At 41.5% G+C, this 17492-nt stretch overlaps 1 protein-coding gene and 1 non-coding gene across 3 annotated transcripts in view; one reads left to right on the top strand and one right to left on the bottom strand.

Annotated features, from left to right (window-relative positions):
• Positions 1-17492, top strand: part of CTTN (cortactin) — a 52437-nt gene that overhangs the window by 24463 nt on the left and 10482 nt on the right. For both annotated transcript variants that reach the window (XM_015410859.1, XM_015410858.1), the window contains exons 9-12: positions 676-786; positions 5805-5860; positions 6444-6513; positions 7424-7572. In XM_015410859.1, coding sequence (XP_015266345.1) covers positions 676-786; positions 5805-5860; positions 6444-6513; positions 7424-7572 — 386 coding nt within the window. The remainder of the gene's footprint in view (positions 1-675; positions 787-5804; positions 5861-6443; positions 6514-7423; positions 7573-17492) is intronic.
• Positions 9360-9431, bottom strand: TRNAI-GAU. Its single transcript has one exon. It is a non-coding gene; the product is annotated as a tRNA-Ile (tRNA).

Genomic DNA, 17492 nt, shown 5'->3' with positions numbered 1-17492 from the left:
GTCTAATGTAAACAACTGTCCACAAAAACCAGTGCTGCATTGGTCATGTATTATTTAAAATAATCTGGCTTCCTTGGCCTTCTGGATAGCTGCTTCTAATACAATCAGGTGGATGCGCCTTTCCATGGAGCTCACTGGTTTCAACCACGCAATTCCAAAAACACACTCAACCCAAAATAGTCTTGCAATAGCATGGTTTAATATGGCCAAATTGTATGGGAATTTATAAAGCACCATGAGCCTTGTGCATAACTCACGGGCTTAGCAGCTACCATTCTTGTAAACTGCTGCTTTGTATAAATTGGGGCGTTGAGAATTACTGAGATGCATACAGCATGATATTGAAGGATATATGGAGGCAAGTGGCAGGGTAGAAATGGCAAAATAAATAAACTGAAAACCTTGCTTCCTTGGGCAGCTGTTCCGCTGAATTCAGTGGAACTTAGCAAGTGTACTGAAGATTTCAGCCTTGGTGTAGTAAATTTTTCCTACTTTTCTGTTGAGTCCTTCTAACGTTTCTACTTGCATTTTGCAAGGGAGTATGGACTTCTTAGCTGTATTGTTTTCTCTTGTAGAACTAAAGTGGTTCCAGAAACACTTGCACTTTAACTGCTTAAAAATTTCAGAGATCAAAATGAGATCTCAGCAACCATTTTTGGAATTTTTTGTATGCAGACTACACGAGAGGTTTTGGTGGAAAGTTTGGGGTACAGACAGACAGACAAGACAAGTGTGCACTCGGCTGGGACCATCAGGAGAAAGTACAGCTGCACGAATCTCAGAAAGGTACGTGTTTATGCTTGATGTCAACTGACACATAATGCGGATAAGTTAGAATGTGATAACGATGTGGTTGGTATCGATTCTAGAAGCAGGGTATATGATTGTTTTGAGGTGGGTAAGTCAAAACCTTTACTTAAAAAAAGCAAGTCCCCGATAAATAGGATGACTGTGAAACTAACGTGACGTGTAAGGCCTAGACTCATAGGTCTTCATCAGTGGGAATTGTGTCACTGACTTTCCCCTCCTTCTGGCGGCAGCCCATTGGGGCATGTCACATGCCACCCCAGAGCTCCCAACCCCCCCCCCCCGTCTTCTGAGAACTGCAGTGAGTTAGGAGAGATGACCTGCACTTCTCTTCCTGTTGCGTCTTCAGAATGTGTGAGGCCACCAAGCAGTGCTTGTAATGCTTGCCTTTTTCTGCTGTCTTTGCCTTTTGAATAAGTTATATCCACCGCTAACATAACTCAGCCAAAGAGTTAATTTACAAGCAAGTCAACTCAGCGATTTTCAGACAAGTTCACTCTGTGTTCTCTACTCATTACTGTGGGTATTCCCCACTCATAGTATTTATTACTAGGGATTGTACTTGGATGTTCTCTACTTATCTCCTATGCCAGTGCAAGTGGTATATTGTGGTAAAGCAGTTGTTACAGTAATGTTGTCATGAGTTAGAAGATGAGCTAGAACATAAGAAGAGTCCAATCTCTCACAGAAGCCAACGACAGAGCATAGTTCAGGGCCTTCTCCCTGATGTTGCTTCCTGCCACTCTGAATGTGGAGGTTCCCTTTAGTCACCATGACTAGTAGCCACTGACAGACCTATCCTCCATGAATCTGGATAATCCAGTTTCAAAGCTGCGTATGTCTGTGGCCATCACTACATCCTCAGGCACCAAATTCCACATTTTAATCACCCATTGAGTAAATAAATGTTTTGAATGTGGAGGTTCCCTTTAGTCACCATGACTAGTAGCCACTGACAGACCTATCCTCCATGAATCTGAATAATCCAGTTTCAAAGCTGCGTATGGCTGTGGCCATCACTGCATCCTCAGGCACCAAATTCCACATTTTAATCACCCATTGAGTAAAACCGCCATGAGCCTGCTCGCAGGATGGGCGGGGTATAAATATAATAAAATAAATAATAAATAAATGTTTTCATTTGTCTGTCCTGAACCTACTGCCTATCAATGTCATTGGATGTCCTGAGTTCTGATATTTTGGGAGTGGGAGAAAAAGTTCTGTCTACTCTTTTTACCCCATGCAAACCTTTGTGATGTCCCAGACTCTTCAGCCTTTTCTCATAGGGAAGGTGCTCCAACCCTCTTGATTGCTCTCTCCTGTACTTTCTCCAGCTGTGCAATGTCCTTTTTGAGATACAGTGATGAGAACTGCACACAATTTTCCACGAAGATGCACCATAGAGCTATATAATGGCATTATAATATTGGCTGTTTTGTTTTCTATCCTTTTCCTAATCCCTAGCAGAGTTTGCCTTTTGCACTGCTGCAGCACACTGGGTTGACACTTTTATTGAACTATCCACTATGACCCCTAGGTCTGTGGCTCGAGTGGTTAAGATGCTGAACTGCAGGCTGTGAAAGGTCGGTAGTTCAGCAGTTCGAGACCCGAGTGTGCCGCAAGACGGAGTGAGCTCCCGTCTCTAGTTCCAGCTCCTGCCAACCTAGCAGTTTGAAAGCAAGAAATTGCAAGTAGATAAATAGGTACCACTTCGGTGGGAAGGTAACAGCGTTCCGTGCGCCTTGGTGTTTAGTCATGCCGGCCACATGACCACAGAAACGTCTTCGGACAGCGCTGGCTCTTCGGCTTTGAAACGGAGATGAGCACCGCAACCCTAGAGTTGGATTCGACTGGCTTTCGAGCAAGGGAACCTTTACCTTTACCTTAAGTTAGGTCAGCACATAGTTGGAAGCATGCCCAGCAGCACTGAAACATGGTAAAAACCCTAATGTAGATAGGATGTTAACTGTAGTGGGAATGAATTGCTTTTCCTATTATGCCTATTCCTCTTACATTCTTGGATAAGTGTGAGTATATGTATATTGTTATACTTGTGTTTTAAAACACTGTTTTGCAACCGGGAGCCTTGTGAAGTAGGGCTAGGGTAAAGAGAACTGGTCGTGACGGTTGTGAATATTCTTTTGGTTCTCAGAGTGAATCTGCAAAGTCACACTGCACTCTTAGGCAGTATACACATCCAGTGGATTCTCCCCATGTCAAAATTACTTGTGGACAGCTAGTTTGGCAATGGAGGGTTCTAGCTCAGCCTTCTCATCGTTTTGAATATACATAATATGATCTTGGAGGAGAAGGAGGAAGGAGATTCAGAGATGTGACTTCTCCCGGCTGAAGTAGTAAGATCCAGGAAGGACTGCTACCTAGAACCCAAGCATGGAAGGGAAAATAAGTACACTTTGCTGTGTCCAGTGTGGCCCAACCTATTCCTGGGGTACGGTCTGTCGTTTCAGAAATAGAATAGGGATGTTTCTTGACTGTTTGCATTGGGGGGGTTAAGGGGGTCATGATGGTGGCTTATAAGCTTACACTGGACCCAGAGGAAAGATCCTTGGGCCATGGCTTTATCATATAAATATTTGTTTGTATAGTTTGATTCTTAATCCAAGTCCTTTGTTATGTATGATATGTAAATGTATGTATTTAAATTCTTTCCTACCCAGTGATTTTTAATATTGCTGTTTAGAGCATTTGTTTTTGGCGTGTGTATTTTGTATCTAAATATGTTCCTCTCTCTTTTCCTTCCTTTCTCTCTTGGTTCCCTTTCTTTATTATGCCCTGGCTTTCTCAGACTATAAGAGTGGTTTCGGAGGGAAATTCGGTGTTCAAACAGAGAGGCAGGACCCATCTGCTGTGGGGTTTGACTACAAGGAGAAACTAGCGAAGCACGAGTCTCAACAAGGCATAGTCTCCAGTTGTAACTCTTCCTCAGTGCAGCCACTTCTAACACAGGCTTAAATTGCTTCCTTTGAAAGGTTATTTGGCCAGCACACGCCACAGGAAGCCCAAGGCAACACTTCTTCTCATTTGAATTGACATCTTTGATTGAAGTTGAGTAGTATCAGGGATGGCCAACCTTTTTTTGATGAGAAATAATCACTCTCCTATGGGCTAATGTCTCTGCCATAAGCAAGCCAGTGGGCTTTGCGGCTCCTATCCGGGAGTGCTTCTTGGCACCCTTTGTTTCAGCAGCTGAGTTGAGGTTTTGATTTCTTTAGCCATTTTTAAGAAGTTAAAATGTTAGGTGTTCGGTATGGTCAACACCAATGTTCCCTCTAAGCTGTGAGCAAAAGTTCAACTTTGTGAGCTACTGGCATTAAAGTTGTGAGCGAGCCGATTTGGCTACTGCATAAATTAGTTTGCTCTGGAGACATCCCTTCCTGAGCCAAGACAACAATGTGTGAGCTGGAGGCTAAACAACTGTGAGCTAGCTCACACTAACTCAGCTTAGAGGGAACACTGGCCAACACATGTTTTGTTAGTGTTTAAAAAGGGGGAAAAGACCTTGGGTTTGATCCAAACTTCTGCAAATAGAGTGAGAGTCCATAATTACTTTTCGCAGCCTTCCTTGTCTCTTATCATCCCCCCCCTTGCAAGAATGCTACAATGGGGGGGCTTCAGTTGGTTTCTCCATCTTGCCACAGTCCCCCCCCCCAAGGGCTTCAGGACGTATTATTCTGTAAGGATATTGAATCCTTAGAATTGAGGAAAGAAGGTGCTAAACGTGCTCCATTTGTGAATGACTTTAATCCAGCCCTCTCTTCAAACATAGATGCTGAAACTGCATAAAGACCGCATCATGTGATGCGGTGCTGATCACCCGCTGTGCAACGGATCTTTCCAAGGTCTTACTTGTTTTGCCTTTTTTGAAAGAGAGGTTGCAGTTGCAGTAGTTGATAACCAAGAAAGCCCCCTGTGCTGCTTCTGATGGAGTCTATAACTTGAGGTGGCAGTTAAGGCTGCTACTTTAAAAAAAGTTATAAAGTGGTTACTACTTCATGCAGTCTGTCAGTTGATATTAGAATGGGGGAATGCAGCATCCATTTGAATATTAGGTCGAGATCCCTTGATCCAGTTTTTGTTTTCTTGCCACAAATAGGAGTTCTTACATCTCTACGTAGAATCTCCCCCCCCTTGAAAATAAGACAAAGTAACCATGAGGGGAAAACGAAGTCAGAAGGGAACATTTAAAATTTATGTCTACTCTGTGTGTGTCTTTTAGGAACTTGTCTATCTTGCAATTCATTGTGCAGCCGTTGGCCAATATATGTGTCTTTTGGGGTAAACCCTACATGCTGTGGACAGTGTATGGAAGGCGTCTGTTGCCTTCCCCTTCCTGCTGTAATTCTCATGCTTCTTACCATAGCTTCCTTCTTGCATCCTAAGTGGTTCCCAAGGGTCCTTGATCCTTAGAGAGTGTCTTTGGTGGCACAGGAGGCTGCAGTGGGAAGGAAGCAAAAAACCCTTTTGCAAGCTCTCTCTGTTTTCAGTGTGTAAGATCCAGCCCTGTGTTTTTATATCTGTTTGAGGTAGTTGTTCTTGAAATGGATAAATTCAGGAAGTGGTGTGTGATGCCCTAAAATTTAAGTGCCTCTGAGAATACAATATTATGATTTACAAAATCCATAACAAAGTGGAGGAGTAATCCAAGGCTGTGCTATAGAAGTGGTATGTAACGGGGATTGTGGGAGCTGGGAGAGATCACCTTTTCCTTTGCTTGGTTGCTGACAAACATCCATTTACTTTCAACCAATCAATGTGGAAGCATGACTATGGCCCAGTATCTCTTGCGCACCTGCTGATGTTCCTCTTGATGCCTTAAAATGTATATGTATTTGTTTTGCATCTAATTTATTTTGCATTTTCCCTTGGCCATAATCACTAGGAACTCCATGCATGCAGCTCCTTTTAGTAGCTCTCAGTATTTGGTAAAAACTGAGAGTTGATAACCACCCTCAGTAAACCTTTTGTCTTAATTTTAGACTATTCTAAAGGATTTGGTGGAAAGTATGGTGTGCAGAAAGATCGAATGGACAAGGTATGACCTTAATTTGAAGTCTGGTTATGGGTTTAAAACGTTAATATAATTCTGCTCTTAGAAATGACCCTCATCTTTGAATCCACCTTCTTTACTGCAACACACTGACCCAAGTGGCTGTTGCTCCATGTAGGTCTTGTGAGCCTGGGAATCAAATTTTCCAGGGTCAGGAAGGCTGCTGGGGGTGAGGAAAGTGGGGAAACATCTGTGATAAGTTAGCACCTTCCACTGACAGATTTCTGGATCCAACCCATTACTTTGTCCAACTCCATAATGGATTTTTGTTTGTTATATGAACTGGATAGATCAAGTCAGTACCTGCTATTTGATTGTTTCTTGGCAAGGCAGGGAAAGGGCTGCTTGTCCCTTAGCCCTGCTGCAGTCAGGGCTACTCCTATTGGCTGCCTGGTACAACTGCGTTTGTTCCCTGTAGCAGTTGACCAGTACTGTGTCTGGAGGACAGCAGTCTCTCTCCTTGTTGTAATTATCATAACACTTTAAAACTATCCGCCAGGTCAAATGCCTAAATCCTTTTTTAAGCAACGCCCTCCCTAACCCAACTCCACTTCCTGCTTTTTGATAGAACGCATCATCTTTTGAAGATATTGAGAAACTGTCATCAACTTATCAGAAGACCAAGCCGGTAGAAGCTGGTAAGATTGTGTTTTGAAGCAATGAGGGTGTATTAATAAATCATGAACAAGTTCTGGTGTAGAGAATTTTTTAAAAGGAAGGGACGGGATAGACCTGCAACCCTCTGAAGTCTCCCCCCAAGCAAATAAAAGGTGGAGGAAAAGTGGGTATAAGTAAATCTATTCTTAAGAAGAAATAATAATACCCTTTCATAAAATTTATTGTTTCCTTTTAAGAATAGGTTTAACTATGCCCCGTTTTCCTTCAGCCTTTCCCCCCTTTTTTATTGTTGCTTTTTCAGATTCTGATTAGTTCATGTGCAGCTTGGTTTATTCCTGGGTTTGCATGCACCCTCTTCCTCTAGCACATGGAACAGAAATCAAAGGCTTCCTAGTTTGAAAGAACCACAGTTTGTTGAAGCATCCCATTTTGAACTGTTCACAGGAAAGAGGCACTTGAACCAATTTAGTTTAGAACCAATCCTCATTTACTTTCCTGATTTGTAGGCAAGAAACCAATCACAGTTCATTAAAGTACTTGATTTGAATGTTAAAGCGTGTGGATTTTCCCCAAAACCAGGTTATCTTCAGTCTCAGCCAGCGCTCTCTCCTGGAAGGGGGGGGGGGGGGGGAGTGATGGAAGACGAGAGCCCAAAAAGTTCACCAGGCTCTTATTCTGTCAGCCTAGAAGTATTAAGAACAACTAGGATACCTGGCTCTTTTACTCCTGTAACGGTAATTAAATTTGAACTTTCACTGGCTTGTGATGTTTCTGGCATAGAAGCGTGAACAAACAGTGCTCCTCAGGGAATCAAATTACTGTGATCTCAGAGAGTGATGCTCAGTTTGAATTTTGATTACTCATCAACCTTGGGATTTGTTTAAGAGAATGCCATGTGAAATAAATGCTTCAATATTTCTAATGTTACAGTGAATTCTAAAACAAGCAACATCAGAGCTAACTTTGAAAATCTAGCTAAAGAAAAGGAACAGGAAGATCGAAAGAAGGCAGAACTTGAAAGAGCTCAAAGAATGGCCCGAGAGAAAGAAGAACAAGAAGAAGCTAGGAAGAAGCTAGAAGTTAGTAAAAAAAATTTGTTTTTTCCTCTCCGAAACTTTTGACTGAACTACAGTGTTCATAGACAGATTGCAGAGCTTGGGTGCAGTTTAACAATTTATAAAAACCAGGCCTCTTGTCTATTGTGAGAGGTTTGTCAGCATCTTTAAATTCTACCTAGTGCTAGAATTAATCTCTAAGTGCCAGTTCATCTAAGACTGACAGTAAGAGGGAACAGGTTGTTTTGAGGTTGTCATGTGCCTAGAATCCTTACTTCCAGGATGTTTCCCCAGTATATGTAGTAATGAGTGATCTTTGGAAGAAGAAAATATTTAATGTGCTCCAAAAATGTGTAAAAGAGGCCACCTGGCTTTCCGTGTTTGTGTAACTGAACTGATGAGACAAGATACTAGTGAAAATGAGTTCACATTTATTTATTGGAATCCTAATATCTAGGCCAAAGTGTTCTAATACTAGGTTACAAGACTGACCTAAATGAGCTATCTTCCCTCATGTGGTCTGACTCTACCACAGAAGATCTGGACTAGGCGTTACAAGCTGTGGCTGGATGGCTTAGACTGAGCCGACTGGAATTGAATCCGACAAAGATGGAGGTCCTGTGCCTAGGTCGGGATGGGCCAAGGGTAGGGCTCCCACTCCCGACCTTCGATGGGGCACCGTTGGTGTCAGTGCCGGAGGTGAGGAGCTTGGGAGTGCTCTTGGATGCATCCTTAACAATGGAGGCCCAGGTAGCAGCCACTGCCAAGTCAGCCTTTTATCATCTCCAGCTGATTAGGCAGTTGGTTTCCTTCCTCGAACGCAATGACTTGGCAACAGCTATCCACGCAATGGTCACTTTGAGACTAGACTACTGTAATGCTCTCTACATGGGGCTGCCCTTGCTACAGATCCAGAAGCTACAGCTAGCGCAAAATGCAGTGGCTAGGCTTTTGATGGGTCTCCCTATGTGGGAACACATCCAGCCTGTGCTGAAAGCATTGCACTGGCTACCAATTACATACTGAATCTGCTTCAAGGTGCTGCTTTTTACCTTTAAAGCACTTAATGGTCAGGGGTTGACGTACCGAATTTCCCCACACATTTCCCCAGAGAGCACTGCGGTCAGGGTCCCAACATCGATTGACCCTCCCGGGACCTAAAGACGCCAGGCTGGCTATAACTAGGGCCAGAGCCTTTTTGGTGGCAGCTCCATACTGGTGGAATGAGCTCCCAGAAGTGATCAGGGCCCTACGGGACCTTATGCAGTTCCTCAGGGCCTTCAAGACGGAGTTCTTCCATCAGGCCTTCAACTAGGAGCTGCCCCCCCTCCCCAATAATTAATTGTGAGCCCTGTCCTCCAGAACTATCGTCAACAGCCTGAGCTGGCCACATAAGGAGAAACAGAATGAGGGGCGGGTCAATAGAATAGGACATCAATTGCTGCCGTTGTTGCCAAATATTGTTAGCATTAATTTTGCCAGACTAGTTGTACTAGCAATTTACATAGTCTGGATTGTTTTAGATGGTTTTATATGATTTTTTAATGGTTATTTATGTGTTTTAATTTTTGTAAGCTGCTTTGAGCCTGCCCCGGTGGGGAGGGCAGGGTATAGATTAAAGAAATAAAATGTGTTTTTTAAATGGAGACTAAATCAAAACAGTATAGCCTTCCATTGTATCTGCACTGAAATAACACATGAAGCTGCCTTGAATCAGACTGTTTCTCCATAAGGTCAGTATTGTCTATTCAGACTGACAGTAAGTCTCCATAGTCTCAGGCAGAGGTCTCCTATTACCTTATCCTTTTAACTGGAGATGCCAGTAATTGAACCTGGAACCTTCTGCATATCAAGCAGATGCTCTGCCACTGAGCCACAGCCACTTCCAGGACACTTCAAAACCCCCTTTTTAGAACATGTAAGCCTGGTTAAGGATATCACTGAAATTCCTATTTCAGTGGCAGATTTTGGGTTCCATTTTGGGTGAATCCCAGATAAACTAGGCTTCGTAGAATTCTTCAAAACATCCAACAGACTCTAAAATGTTTCTTGATTGGATTAGGTTCTGCTGATGTGTCCTTTGACTTTTAGGACTTAACTCAATATGGGGTGTGCTAGAGACCTTATGGCCTTCTGACCTGAATTTTTTGAGTAAAATCTAGCTAATTTCAGAATCACTTCTGGAATTACATCTGAAACCCTAGTGGAATTGTGTTTTTTTTTTGTAAACAAATTTCTATTTTCTTAGGAACATAACATATAAGATTAAATCATTCAGTCCATTGTTTACCTCATTCCCTTCCTCCCCTCCCTCCAGTGGCTTCCCGCAATGCTTCTCCCCCTTCTTACAAATTTCATTATATCATTAACACATCATTTGTTATCATCCAACCTCAAGATAACATCATTTGACTTAATATTGATCTAAACATATTAAGTTTTGTTTTACATCCCAGTTCTTTTCCAGATATATTTTAAAGTCATTCCATTCTTGAAAAAACACGTTGTCTTCTTGATTATTCAACTTCTTTGTAATTTTATCCATTTCTGCCATGAACAGAACTTTTTGTATCCAGTCTTCGATTTCTGGTACTTTCTCAGTCTTCCAAAATTGTGCATAAATCATCCTCGCTGTTGTAATAAGGTACCAGAATAAAGTCCTTTTAGTCGAGTTAACTTCTTCCATTTTTAGTCCCAAAAGCAGAATTTCAGGCGCTTTCTTGAAAGAGCACTTAAGTATTTTTTGCATTTCTTTGTGGACTTTTGTCCAAAAGAGTGTAGCTTTTTCACAAGTCCACCACATATGGTAAAATGAGCCCTCATGTTTTTTACATTTCCAACATTTATTTGACATATTCTGGTTCATATTTGCAATTTTCTTTGGGGTCATATACCACCTATACATCATTTTGTAACAATTCTCTCTAACATTGGTACAGGGTGATATCTTAATAGCATTTTTCCACAAATATTCCCAGGTTTCTATGTCAATTTCCTTGTTCATATTTATTGCCCATTTTAACATTTGCTCTTTCACAGTCTCATCTTCTGTATACCATTTTAACAACACTTTATACATTTTAGAGATATCTTTTCCCCCTCCACACTCCCATACCTTTTCCATTTCATTTTTTTCCTCTCTAAAACCATAATTTCTTTTGTCTGACCTAAAAAGGTCAGAGATTTGCATGTATTTCAACCATTCATATTCATATTCAATTTCATTCTGCTTTTTCATTACCCATTCTGTTCCCTCTTTTTTTATTATGTCTTTATACAGCAACCAATCTTTGTCTCTACGTCTTGAGTAAGATGTTAACACTTCCACTGGTACAATCCAAAGTGGCCTTACATCACCAAAATATTTTTTATATTTTATATATTTTTTATATCGCATCCATACCACAAATAATGCTTTTCTTACCACATGATGCTTTAAAAAAGCTATCCATTTTTGTTTTGTCATACCATAAATATGCATGCCAACCAAATCTACAATCATGACCTTCTAACCCCAATAGCTTATCATTTTCTAATTTCACCCATTGCTTCAACCAGGTCATACAAACCGCTTCATAATATAATCTGAGATTTGGTAGCTGTAGTCCACCTCTGTCCTTGGCATCACTTCTGGAATTACATCTGAAACCCTAGTGGAATTGTTATGCATGTCAGGAGGGTATTGTGGTTTTTAATTGGGCTTGTTCGATCCAATTCAGCCCCTGTAATTTTGGAAAGTGGCTGACTTGGGTGGAGTTTCCTGTTCTTGTTAGTTGTGTTCTGAGACAATAGTTATGCTTAAGGCCTGCTGAGTTTTATTTTACCACTACCAGACATTGTAGGGAATACAAGCTGAGAAGACGGATTCCAGAATCCCTTTCTAAAAGCCAATGTTATCCTAATGCAAAATGTCTTAGTTCTGTTAGCCCAGTAATAACTCATTTTTGCAAAATACCACCTGAGTTACCAAATTGGTCAACATGCTCTTGTAAAGCACTTCTATGTGGAGAATGGGAAAGGTGGGGAAGCAGTATACAGGCATGTGGAAAGAAGTATCACTTCATCCGTGCACTGTGCAGTCCATTCAGACTAAGCTTTCTGATTACTTGGCCAGTAAAAGAGCCATCAGTGCGCAAGCTGTTCCATAGCTGCACTTAGTTAAATGCATTTACAGTGTTAAATCTAATCCAATCCAAAACACTTTTTTCACTCTGACTGCCCCCTGATTTCTTATTTATGGTTGACTCCTGGGCTTCACGCTGATAAAAGATAATTTCATGCCCCAGTCACATAGTAGTTTAAGATGTGCTCTTCTGTCACCTAGGAGAAATCCTGCTTTCTGTAATGGACGTGTTCATTTACTTCACTTTCATACTTTGTTTAAATGTTACTGATGGTTTGAACTTATGCACTTTCTTGCTTCTGAGAGCACATTCTGTTGCCTCTCTAGACGCCAACCTGTTCTGTGCTAGCAGAGTGCTCAAAGGGTCAAGTGACAGTTTCCTTTGCCTGTGACAAACAATCTTGCCATTACTTCCTGATCAAGCCTGATAGGACCAAGCAATTGTCCATGAAGATTTGAGGTTGCTGTTTGTTTGAGTTGTTCAGAGAGAAACTATGGCTCTGTTGGGAGACCAAAACTAGAAACTGCAGATTGATGTGCACACAATGGTTGTCTTAGCTATGGGGAAGCCTGGGCAGTTGCCCAGGGCCCCATGGTGTGGGGGGAGCAATGGCTAAGGGGAGTAGGTGACTATATAGCCAGGCCATACCACACAGCTGTCCTCTCACAGCTGGCCAACACCATGCATGAAGGCGGGACAGATGCTGGACTAGCTTGCCCACTTGCTTTGCTCAGCCAGTTCCACCTTGGGCAGCAGAGCAAGAGAGTTGTGCTGCACATCCACCCATACCTTCTTGTTACTGGCTGATGCCTGCAGCTCCATGGGCCAAGCACGATAGAGAGGCAGCTGTGTAGATCCTGCCTCTTAGCTTCACTTCTTGGGGTAATGGATGGTTGGCCAAAGGAGTGGTTAAGCTGGGTGGTTGGACCCCCTATGGGTCACTGTGCCCCTAGGTAAGTTGTTCCCTTTATTCTTGTTCAGTTGGGTGTGAATAAAGAGGGTGCCTGGGAGGGGGACATGTTTGACTTTTGCCAGGACCCCTTAATCTCTCTATCCATGTATGTACGAGGTAATTTTAAGGAACCATTTAATTCCAAAAGCAATTCTGATTTGAGAAGTTGAAAATGGTTTATAGTTGACAAAGTGTCTAAGCTGTTGGTCTCAGGATTGTTTAACTAAGGAAGCCAAATGATTTACACTCATGAGACAATATCGGTGCCCATTCCTGTATTTGTAAGGCTTATTTTAAATGAGGTTGATTTATTAACATCCCAAGCCACAAAAATGGAGTCCATCAAAATCTTCATAAGATTGTTCCGACAAATATGGAAAATAAGACAGTGGCCACAGACTTCATAGATTCATAGAGTTGGAAGGGATCTCCAGGGCCATCTAGTCCAACCCCCTGCACAAGGCATGAAATTCACAAATACCTCCCCCTCCACACCTGCAGTGCCTGCAGTTCCATGCCCATAAGATGACAAAAAACCTCCAGGATCCCTGGCCAAACTGGCCTGGAGAAAAATTGCCACTTTGGGGTCAGGAAGCAATCAGCATTTCGCTGGGATGTAAGAAAAGGCCACAAGAACTAAGCACCGATGCAACCCTTCCTGCCCTTCCTCTCATGATCTGCCTAAGTTCACACAATCAGCATTGCTGTCAGATGGCCATCTAGCCTCTGTTTGAAAACCTCCAAAGAAGGAGAGCCCACCACCATCCAAGAAAGCCTGTTCCACTGAGGAAACACTCTGTCAGGAAGTTCTTCCTCATGTTTAGCCGAAGACTCTTGTGATTTAATTTCAACATATTGGTTCTGGTCCAATCTTCTGGGGCAACAGAAAACAACTCCGCACCATCCTCTCTATATGACAGCTCTTCAAGTACTTGAAGATGGTTATCATATCACCTCTCAGTCATTTGCTCTCCAGGCTAAACATACCCAGCTCCTTCAACCTTACCTCATAGGACTTGGTCTCCAGACCCCTCACCATCTTCATTGCCCTCCTCTGGACATGTTCCAGCTTGTCTATAACTTTCTTAAATTGTAGTGCCCAAAACACAATACTCTAGGTGAGGTCTAACCAGAGCAGAGTAAAGTTGTACCATCACTTAGCATGATCTGGACACTATACTTCTGTTGATACAGCCCAAAATCGCATTTGCCTTTTTAGCTAGCGTATCACACTGCTGACTCATGTTCAGTGTGTGATCTACTAAGACCCCTAGATCCTTTTCGCACATACTACTGCCAAGATAAGTCTCCCCCAACCTATAATTATCCATTTGATTTTTCCTACCTAAATGCAGAACTTTACATTTATCCCCATTGAAATTGATTTTATTTGTTTTAGCCCAGTTTCCCAGTCTGTCGAGATCATCCTGTATCCTGACTCTGACTGGAAATCTTCAATTTACATTACAGTTCCTAAAAAAGGAGATGTCAAAGACTGCAGCAACAATCAGACGATCACATTAATTTCTCATGCAAGTAAAATGATGCTCAAAATATTATTAAAAAGAATGTTACCATATATGGAGCAAGAAATACCAGATGTTCAAGCTGGATTCAGAAAGGGAAGAGGCACTAGAGATCATATTGCAAATTTACATTGGTCACTAAAGCATGTGAGAGAGTTTCAGAAGAAAATCAGCTTGGTGTTTTATAGATTATAGCAAAGCTTTTGACTGTGGATCATGAAAAGCTATCATTGGTTTCAAAGGAAATGAGTGTGCCACAGCATATGATTGTTTTGATGCACAACCTATACTCTGGACAAGAGGCCACTTTTAGGACAGGATATGGAGAAACAGAATGGTTTCCAGTTGGTGAAGGTATGCATTTTATCTCCCTGTATCTTCGATCTCTGTGCAGAACATGTCATAAGGAAAGCTGTGTTAGATTTAGATGAACGTGGAGTGAAAAGTGATGGAACGAACATTAACAGTTTGAGATATGCAGATGACACCATGTTACTGGCAGAAAACAGTGAAGACTTGAAATGACCACTGATGAAGGTTAAATCAGAAAGTGCCAAAGCAGGATTACAGCTGAACATCAAGAATACAAAAGTAATGCCTGTTGTGGAATTATACAACTTTTAAGGTTGACGATGAAGAAATTGAAATTATTCAAGATTTTCTATTCCTTGGAAACCAGAAAGAGGTTGAGACTGGGAAGGGCAGCCACGAAGGAGCTAGAAGAGATCATGAAGTGTAAGGATGTGTCGCTGCTGACCAATATCAAGATAATTCATGCCATAGTATTCCCCATCACTATGTATGGGTGTGAAAGTTGGACAACGAAGAAAGTAGATTACTTTGAAATGTGGTGCTGGAGGAGAGTTTTATGGATACTCTGGAGTGCCAGAAAGACAAATAAGTGTGTTTTAGATCAAATCAAGCCTGAACTCTCCCTAGAAGAATAAGATAACTAAACTGAGGCCATCCTGCTTTGGTCACATTATGAGAAGACAAGAGTCACTGGAAAAGGCAGTAATGCTGGAAAAAGAAAGCAGCAAGAAACCAGGAAGACCTAGCATTAGATGGATTGACTCAATCAAGAAAGCCATGGCCCTTCGTTTGCAAGGCCTGAGAATGGCTGTTAAGAATAGGACTTTTGGAGGACATTCATTCCTAGGGCTGCAGTAAGTTGGAAGCAACTTGACAGCACTTAACGCGTGCGCGCGCATGCACACACACACACACACACAGTTGATTTTTTTCATGTTGCATAAATGAGTACTTTAATTCTTTGTTGGTTTTCTGCTTGTTTGACCTCCTTTTTATATAAGAACTGAGTATTAACTAACCAAGTTGTTTGCAAGCCTCTCTTTAAAAACCAGCACAAATTGTATCAGCCTGAGTAGTGAATAGCTGAAATGAGAGATGGTGCAAGTTGTGGATCCCATCAAGCTACAATTTGGTTCTTTTTTTGTATAATTTTTTATTATTATTGTTATTATCGTTCCGGTTGTACATTTTCATATTGCATTGTGCTTTTACAGTTTTCCCCATCCTCCCCCCTCCCTCCAGTCTGTTGTTTTTAGTCCTTTTCTCTCAGCCAGGGGCATAATGTTTGGAGCTTCCACTGAACGTCGTTCCTTTGTTCTTCTTCCATCCATCTCCAGTATATGGTCCTTTTCTCTTGGATTGTTGCTCTTCTGTCTTCCGCTGCAATTTAGTTCTTTATTAAGAAACTCTTTGATGGATATTCTGATGCAACTTTAATCACTAATATTCTGCAGTCCACTTGGTGATTTGCAGCCTGTAAGTTAATCACCCTCCACTGTATACTGAATTCTTGCAGAGTCTGAGACAAGGGAAGTAGACGTCACTACAACAACCAGACCTGTCACAGAAAAGACACTGAGCCTGCAAAGGACCCTCTGGGTCCTCTAGGAGGATCCCTCCTCTTCTTCCTCCCAGGCATCCTCGCTCCCTCTGTCAGACATACAGGGCTCGGTCGTGGTCTTGGGAAAGTCCTTTGTTTCAATGTATTTATTTTATGTTATTTTATTTTTTTTGGACCCCGAAGGGGATTTTTTTTTAATTTTGCATTTACTACACACTACAAATATGGGATGTGGAAAGGATTACTATTGCCCTATCGCTATTACTATGGGAAATGGGTCAGGGAGATCTAGATACATAAAGTCTACTGGATAGGGGAAGGAAAACTACCACTCTATTCTAAATCTCCTACTGGATATGGGGATAGGGTGAAGACTAATACAAATCATGATCTGAAAAGCTAAAAGAATAGATCTTTTTAACCTATTACAGGTTATACAGAGATTAGTTCGATTATACAAATATAAAATTATTAGCTTGGCACAATTACTGCCCTTAGCACTCATGCTTTAGTTTTAGAGTCTTTTCTTCTTAGATTTCTTCATTTTCTGCAATTTGGGAGTGGTCTCTCCTTTCTCCGATTCAGATGATTCTGATGACGAGGAAATTTGGCTTGTTGAGTCCTGTGAGTAGGACTCCTCTTCTTCCTCCACATCTGGTTTAAGATTCTTTTCCTTCTGCTTCTTTTTTACATTGAACATTTGAGGCATAAATCTTTCCGCTTTCCAAACGCTTAAACCAGAGTCAATTTTATATTTTTTATCCTGGTAATTAAAACTCAGCCCTTCCGGGAATAGCCATCTATACGGTGTTCCCTTTTTTTGCAGGGAGAGAGTAAGCATCCTGTATAATTTCCTCCATTTTCTTACTTCAAATGGAATTTCTTTCAAAATTTTTATCTCTTCATTCTTGATTTTTAAGGATTACCCCATTGTTGACTTTAGCACCAGTTCTCTGGTTGATCGTTTCGTGAATTTTAAGTAACTTTCCCCTGGAAGTTTATTTTTCTTTATAAAATCCGGATAAGTCCTGTATGCCACATCCATTTCCTTAATTAAGTCTTCTTGTTTATAATCCATTAGTGGGGCCAAGGCAACCGCAAGAGTTCCTTTAAGTCCTCATTCTTATCTTCAGGTATCCTATGGAAACGTAGAACATACATGGATCTTTCCAGCTGGAGCTGTATTACTTGCGTTTTATCTGAGGATCTCTTCTTCTCTGCTTCATCCACTCTTTTATTAATACTCTCAGTCTGTTTTTTCCATCTTTTTCAATGTTTTTTTCGGTTGCTGAGGTTCTCATCCATCTGCTTTAGTTGTTTTTGCACATTATCTAGCTTAGTGTTGAGAGTAGTCATCTGATCCATTAGAGGGCTCAGTGCACTTGCTAACAACGAAGAGAAGTCTGTAGATGCTTCCTGGTTCTGGGAGGGAGTCATTGGTATGTTATTTCCGTTCACCAGTTTTTTTT

This window comes from Gekko japonicus, unplaced genomic scaffold, assembly GCF_001447785.1.
Source record: "Gekko japonicus isolate JY-2015 unplaced genomic scaffold, Gekko_japonicus_V1.1 scaffold65, whole genome shotgun sequence".
In the NCBI taxonomy this organism is placed as follows: domain Eukaryota; kingdom Metazoa; phylum Chordata; class Lepidosauria; order Squamata; family Gekkonidae; genus Gekko; species Gekko japonicus.
Note: the sequence above shows the minus strand (reverse complement) of the source record. Positions and strands in the feature narration are given on the sequence as shown.